Source organism: Chanos chanos, chromosome 11, assembly GCF_902362185.1.
Source record: "Chanos chanos chromosome 11, fChaCha1.1, whole genome shotgun sequence".
Taxonomy (NCBI): Eukaryota; Metazoa; Chordata; class Actinopteri; order Gonorynchiformes; family Chanidae; genus Chanos; species Chanos chanos.
Window position 1 is genome coordinate 12,760,836 of NC_044505.1, and position 6,780 is coordinate 12,767,615.

Sequence of the window (6,780 nt, forward strand, 5' to 3'; positions counted from 1 at the left end):
AGTCAACCTGACAGAAGCGCTGTAATTCCATTTCTACCCAGTTGGAACGCTATTACAGTATCAATGTTGCTCGTCTGTAAAAAGCTGCCTGCTTGTTTTTCTGGTTTGGGGTCGTGTGGCCTCCTCCACTAAAACCTGTCAACAGTGGAGCCACCGTGGGCGCCGTAGGAACGGACTGGGAAAGTCAGAATGCCGAGGAAAAAGAAGAACGGACAGAGTCCGGCCCGAGTTTCGGGGCAGCCTAGTGAGTTCGGGAGCGGCTCTGACGGTCGTGCGTATGGGACAGAGGTAGAGTCAAGAGGAGACTTGAGGAGGCTCAATAACTTTGGATCCTCTCAGTCCACTGCTGCGAGTTTTCAAGGCAAAGAAGAAATAGTGAAGAGCATGCAAGAAATGTTCTCACACTTGGATCCCGATGTCATATACATAGTACTATCTGAGGCGGATTTCAAAGGTAGGACTTCGCCGCTTGTCGTATATGGGAATGCCAGTATGATGTTAGCTCAATTAGCATGCGTTGCTAGCAAACTTTCTCACTTCTACTTTCTAACACTTTTGGTTAAAACAGGAGACATAAAGCATTGATGTCGAAATGGAAACGTGTATGACGTTGTTCGCATATCGCTGCCAAAGGACAATGATATTCTAAACCATTTGAAAAGAAGACTTTTCGTAATGTTTTAGTTTCAATTGCCGTTTCCACCTACATGTATTATAAAATTCCCACATAACAAGTGTGTTCATCTCTAATTATGCAGTGTTAAATTCCGAGGCTGTAAATTGTGCTTGTGCAACACAGCCAGCTCTTCGTGTGCGCCATGTGAGGTGTCACTTATGTAATAAGAATGCTCTATTCTGCGCAGTCCACTGTGTGAACTGGTTGAGTTGAGAGCATGACAATTCTACGAAGCCTGTCACCGGGGATCCCTCCAATAACATTGTTCTTTAGGTTGTCGAATGTCGTGGCCTTTCATACAATTACTTTCAGTTTCTGTTGCAACATTCCATATTGTTCCTGTTAATGTTCTGCCTCCGAATGATCAAATTCCATTCGTTCCTCAGCAATTACACGTTTTTTTCTTTTTCTTTTTGGCTGCAATTAATTTCGTCTTGTCTTTTAAACATTATTAAACCATGTCTCTCTTTCTCAGTGGAGAATGCGATGGACTCTCTGTTAGAGCTCTCTGGAGCTGCTGAGGGGATAGACCTGTCCAATACTCCATCTCTCTCAGGGTTTGAGATGGCTGCTGCACTCCTTAGCACTAATCCGCCCCAGGCATCACAACCTATTACGACATCAGAGAGTTCTTCGGTCTCTACCCCTCCTCCAGACGAAGACCTAAGCCCGGATATGGCACTCACGGAAGAATACGATACCCTCATTGACCAGGAGCTTGCTAATATCACCTCAAAACAGGCTCTGCCCTCTGCCTCCTCTCATCCTCCCACGTCTCCTCCCATCCCTCTCTCTTCCTTGCCTCTGCCCTCTGCCTCGCTCCCTCTTCCCTCTCTACCACCTCCTCAGACCGCCCTCCCAGAGCTCTTGCGGAGCAGCGTGGAGGGCAGCCCAAAGCCCGGGTCTACGGCGGAACGGTTGTCCTGTTCCAGCCCCAAGTCCGGCGAGGCCAGCGGAGGGTATTCTCCGGTGAATGAGCTGAGTTTTGGGGGGGTTCACCTCCCCCAGAACAAGCCGGGTCCTCTGGACTTCAGCCATCTGACAGAGAGTTCCACAGCACCCAAACCGTACCCAGAGGTTGGAGGACCTGGCCGTCCTTCCGCCTTCCAGGCCTACCGCAGGCAGACGGAACACAACGTGCAGGGAGGAGGAGACGCAGGAGTGCCGGGAGGGGCTCTCCAAACCGAACACTCCAAGGCTCAGGGCATGCCTCCCATGTCCTGGAACCTGGAAGCGTCAGAGTTTCAACCTCGGCAGAAGGGACCCACTTTCATAACCCCGGTGATGCTGAACCCCTCTGCCTGGAGCGGTCAGCCCACCTCTGCCTGGTTTACTCACGGCCCTTTTAGGCAAGCTCCTCTGAAACCTTCGGCCACTATCCCAAAATCTTGGGCCGTTCCCCCTCCCCAAGCCCGGCTCCGAGTAGAGGGCAAGTTACTGGTTCTGCTCAGGGGAGCTCCAGGCTCAGGAAAATCTACATTAGCAAGGTGAGGAGAAAGCAACACGGAGGTGTTTGATTTCCGCACAGTAAATCAGTGCACTAGGAGACATTATGGGAAGAAAGATCAGAATTTTGATTTCAGTTCAGGGGCTTGAAATGACTGTCACACTGAAAATGACTGCCCTGATATGACAGCAAACTTCTATAAATGTTGAAATCTCTCTCTGTTCATGCGTGTGCGTGTGTTTGCTGCATGTGTATGTGCGCCCGTGTGTATGTCTGTTTGTCTCTGTGTGTGTGTGTGTGTGTAGGGCCATATTGGAGCAGAATCCAGAAGGTGTTATACTGAGCACTGATGACTATTTCTGTCGCAACGGACCGTACCATTATGAGCCCAGTCTCCTTGGGGAGGCACATGAGTGGAACCATCTGAGAGGTGAGCATCCACCTCCAGACTGAGTCATCATATCTTATAACCCACTTAATTTAAGTATAAAGATGATAGAGAGCGTGTAACATACAGCTTAAAGTTGAGTTGACACACAGCTTAAGTTAAAGCCGGTTTGGACTGATATCCTGTATACTGCCGTAATGAAGCATTGCTTTACTGTTTTAATTGGACTAAATGATGATATTAATATAATGTAGTTTTGTTGTTTTTGCAATGAAGCTCCATTTGTGAATCCAAACAATGTGTCTGTTGTCATCAACTGATCATTTCACTTGATATACCTGTCGCCTGTTATGATATCTTTATGACAGTTAACCAAAACAGTTATGCAGAATGTTCAAAGAAATCATCATCAAAACTATACACTAATTTTTTTGTTTTTATTATAGCAAAGGAGGCTTTTGAGAACGGCAAGACCCCCGTCATCATAGATAATACCAATATGCAATGCTGGGAGATGAAGCCATATGTTGCTATGGTGAGCAATTTACAAGGTTTTCCATGGAAACATAAAGAATTTTTAAATATATCTGCAGAACTGATTTTTTTTTTCAGCACAGCAAACAGGGAACTGTGTTTCTTTCCTGGTTATTAGAAATCCAGTAATTGTATCTATGCGCAGCAGTTGTGGGCTGATGTTTATGTACTGTATACATCTTGGGATTTAGACAGATAGTGAACATTACTGCTTAGTCCTGCCTCCTGTGAAAACACTTTCAACAAGATTATAAAACACACACACACACACATACACACACACACACACACACACACAATTGGAAGTGGAGGTGCAAAAAATATTTTTAACAAATTGACAAAAAAAAGTATCGAAAGGTTTAGAATGAAGCAATATTTCAAAAAGTATTATAATGAGTCAGTATTTTAAAAGTGTTTTTATCAAACCGCAGTAAATAGTAATTCAGTGCAGAAGGAATCACAAACACACACCAACACCTCAGTACCACTGCATTTTGACTCTGGGCCAAAGGTCCATTTTTCTTACATCATCCATCAACTCCCTTGGTTTACTTTTTATCTCTGGAATGTTCTGGACTCTTCACCTAATCACCACTGCAGTACATTCAGCTGTTCCTGTTCATACAAACATGCTAAGCTCACATTTGACCTTTGACCCTGTGTTTTCAGGCTCTGAAGCATAAATACAAGGTGTTGTTTCGTGAGCCAGACACATGGTGGAAAACCAAGCCCAGAGAGCTGGAGAGGTACAACTAATAAAAGAATATCAATATATTATATAATAATTGACCATGCCACAACCAACATTACATTAATCACACACAGACTGGACACTCAACGTAGTGCACAGCTGTTAAAAATGAGTTGATGAGCAATTGGAGTTATCTCAGTTATCTCAATTGGAGTTATCTCACAGTCTTTTTTTCCTCCTAACTTCTCCTCTCCTTCTCTCTCTCTGCAGACGTACTAAACATGGGGTTACTAAAGAGAAGATTCGACGCATGCTGGAACGGTACGACCGTCACGTCACCATCCAAATGATCATGGAATCGGAGCCGAGGCCACAGGAGCCAGCCAGAACTGATATGAATTCAACTCCTTCAGAGGGGAACCCAGCACAGTGAGTATCACTGTTTGAGTCATGGTATTATTGCAGTGTTTTATTTGTCCAGTGGTAGTCGGTCTGATTAATGGTTTAGAGCTTCTGCCCCATGCATTTGAGATACTCACCATACTTCACGTTCTCTGGAACTTGAAACAGTATTTTAATGGAAAGATTGCTATTCTTTTAAGTTCTCTCTCTCTCTCTCTCTCTCCCTCTTCCTCTTATCCAACCTCCATCTCCCTTTCAGACAGTCTTTGCCATTTGACCTTTGCCAACCTGACCTGGTGGGCAACTCAGGGTCAGCTCTGAGTTCTGCTAACCCCTGTGCCAACCTCTCCTCTTCCCTACCTGACGTCTCTTCTGTTGGCCAGGCCGGCAGCGCTTGGTCAGCAGCCAACGAGGCTGACGCGCACAGCTCAAAAGACTGCCATTCAACGTTAGAGAACCTACCAGAACGGGTCGAAATGTCACCAACTGAGCTCCTTGATGGCGAAGCATTGGACCAAGAGCTAGACGCTTGTCTTCAGGCCAAAAAGGAGAAGAATCTGAGTAGTGGGATGACTGGGGAATCTGGTGAATGGGAAAGAGAGAGGGTTCTAGAACAACCAGTGGCATTTTCGGAATCCATTGCTCAAAGAGTGAGAAGAGAAAGAGAACGTGGCAGAGGTACCACTGGTCAACCGTTAAAATTTGAACCTAGTGACGACTTTGTAAACCAGGAGGATGAGGGTGGGGAAGCGGTGGTTGATGACGGCAAAGGGACACGGCCGGAGTTGCTTGATTTCATTGGAGATTGGCCATCGGAAAGCTTGAAACAGCGGGGGCAGAGGGTGCGTAGGTCTGGAAATCGGACCGGAAAAAAATGGGTGAATGAGCACCATGAAGAGGAGAATGCAGATAACAATGATGATGGTACCGGAGGTGGCGGAGATCCTCTGGATCTCTTGCAAGGAGGCGATGACTCCCACCTCCTCCGTGGCTGCAGTCCAATTTTGTGCCAAGATACAGCCGAGGATCATTCATCCACTGTTGACAGGGAGGGCTATCACAGCCTAGAGAATGAAGCCCAGTCTGGATTGCCGGACTGTGTGTTGGACCAGAGAGCTGCCGAAACCACAGATTCACCAAGAGTCACTTCTCCTTGTAGCACAGAGACACATCTCAACCCTGGCGAAGATGGTGAGAATGCAGGTGGGTTAGTAGATGAGGGGAGAGATATCCAGACTCCAGAGACTGGAAAGACGAACGAAGAAAGTAGTGTTACAGTGGAGAAAGGTGGCGAATCATGCTCCAGCATGGGGGCAACCTTTAGCTCAGGAGGCCTGGTGGAATCAGAGAGCAGCCATATCGGTGAGGTCGCTCGGGAGAGGAGGAAAGGACAGAGCCGAAGGTCAGGAAAAGCCTGCAGGCTAGCACTTACGTTCACCAATCAAAGCTGTAGTTTGCCACACCCACAGATAGAGTCCCCTCAAGCATCTCCACAGCTAGCAGATCTCAAACCTGTACTGTCTGTCTCAGAAACATCTGTAACGGGTAGCTCCGCTCAAACAGATCCGCAGGATTTCGCTTTGATGTGGCGAATTGAGCAGCAGAACGATCATAAGCCAGAGTCAGACAGTTTTTGTCATGCCGTGGTGGTTTTGGAGGGAAACCCTGCACGTTTTATTCCAAAACAGCTTGTGCCTGCCGCAGAATCCTCCAGCCAGAAGGACGTGCCGTATCGTGTTGTCCATGACAAAGGTTCGCAGGTTGAGGAGAAAGACCTGATCGCTGTGCAGTCCAGACAACAGAGCTTGGAGCTCCTCAGACGTCATTTTAAATATGTTTCCATGGATATGCTGGAGGATCTGTATGAAAAGTGCCACCACGACATGGAATGGACAATCAACCTGCTGCTGGACTCTGGAGAACGCTTCTACAGAGACGAAGATGAAGGTGATAAGGATAAGGAAAACCTGGAATCACCTGACCTCAACGCTGAGGCGCAAATGGCGGAAGAGTCTGTTGACTCGCGGATTCTTACAGAGACTGAGGCTGGTTTGGATGTGGAGCAGGCTGAGAGTTCTGTGTTGTCGTCCAATCACGTAAGTGTTACAGACAACTCAGGAGCAGCCTTGGACATTCTTGGATCCAGCTTAGAAACGGATCCAAGCAGACCAGCTGAGGTTGTGGAGGAAGAAGGTCAGACCACGGATGAAAGTGGACATGGAGATGTTGAGAGGTCACTTGAAGCGGAGCGTTTAGATGGACAAAACCCAGATGCCAAACTGCCTGTTCAGACACAGCCGAATCTACTCACAGGAGAGTCCCAAACCTTTCCAGACTCGCCTGGGCCCCGTCCGACAGAGCCAGAACCAGAACCAGAACCAGGCGAGAACTTGGGTGGAAAACAGGAAGTTACATCAGAGACCCAAGGGAATGGAATTGGACAGCATTTTTGGGAATCAGCTGAAGGGTGGCGTGAGGAAGGACAACGGAGAGATGGTAACGGAGAGAAAGAGGAAAATGAAGAACTGGATGATGATATTCAGGCATATCTGGCCCAGATAGAAGAAATGAAAGAAATGGAGAGAAAGAAAAGTGGCCAGGGGAAAGGTCGCTCAAAGCCTTTGGACATTCGCACCCTAGAA

General features: G+C 47.1%; 1 protein-coding gene across 1 annotated transcript in view; it reads left to right on the forward strand.

Annotated features, from left to right (window-relative positions):
* The first annotated feature begins 147 nt into the window (after window positions 1–147).
* The window catches only part of n4bp2 (NEDD4 binding protein 2), a 9,889-nt gene continuing 3,256 nt past the window's right edge, over window positions 148–6,780 (forward strand). The window contains exons 1-7 of the mRNA XM_030788181.1: window positions 148–454; window positions 1,152–2,163; window positions 2,429–2,553; window positions 2,958–3,046; window positions 3,715–3,791; window positions 4,007–4,165; window positions 4,398–6,780. The exon at window positions 4,398–6,780 is cut by the window's right edge and continues 67 nt beyond it. Of these exons, the coding sequence (XP_030644041.1) occupies window positions 190–454; window positions 1,152–2,163; window positions 2,429–2,553; window positions 2,958–3,046; window positions 3,715–3,791; window positions 4,007–4,165; window positions 4,398–6,780 (4,110 nt within the window). The 5' untranslated portion in view covers window positions 148–189. The remainder of the gene's footprint in view (window positions 455–1,151; window positions 2,164–2,428; window positions 2,554–2,957; window positions 3,047–3,714; window positions 3,792–4,006; window positions 4,166–4,397) is intronic.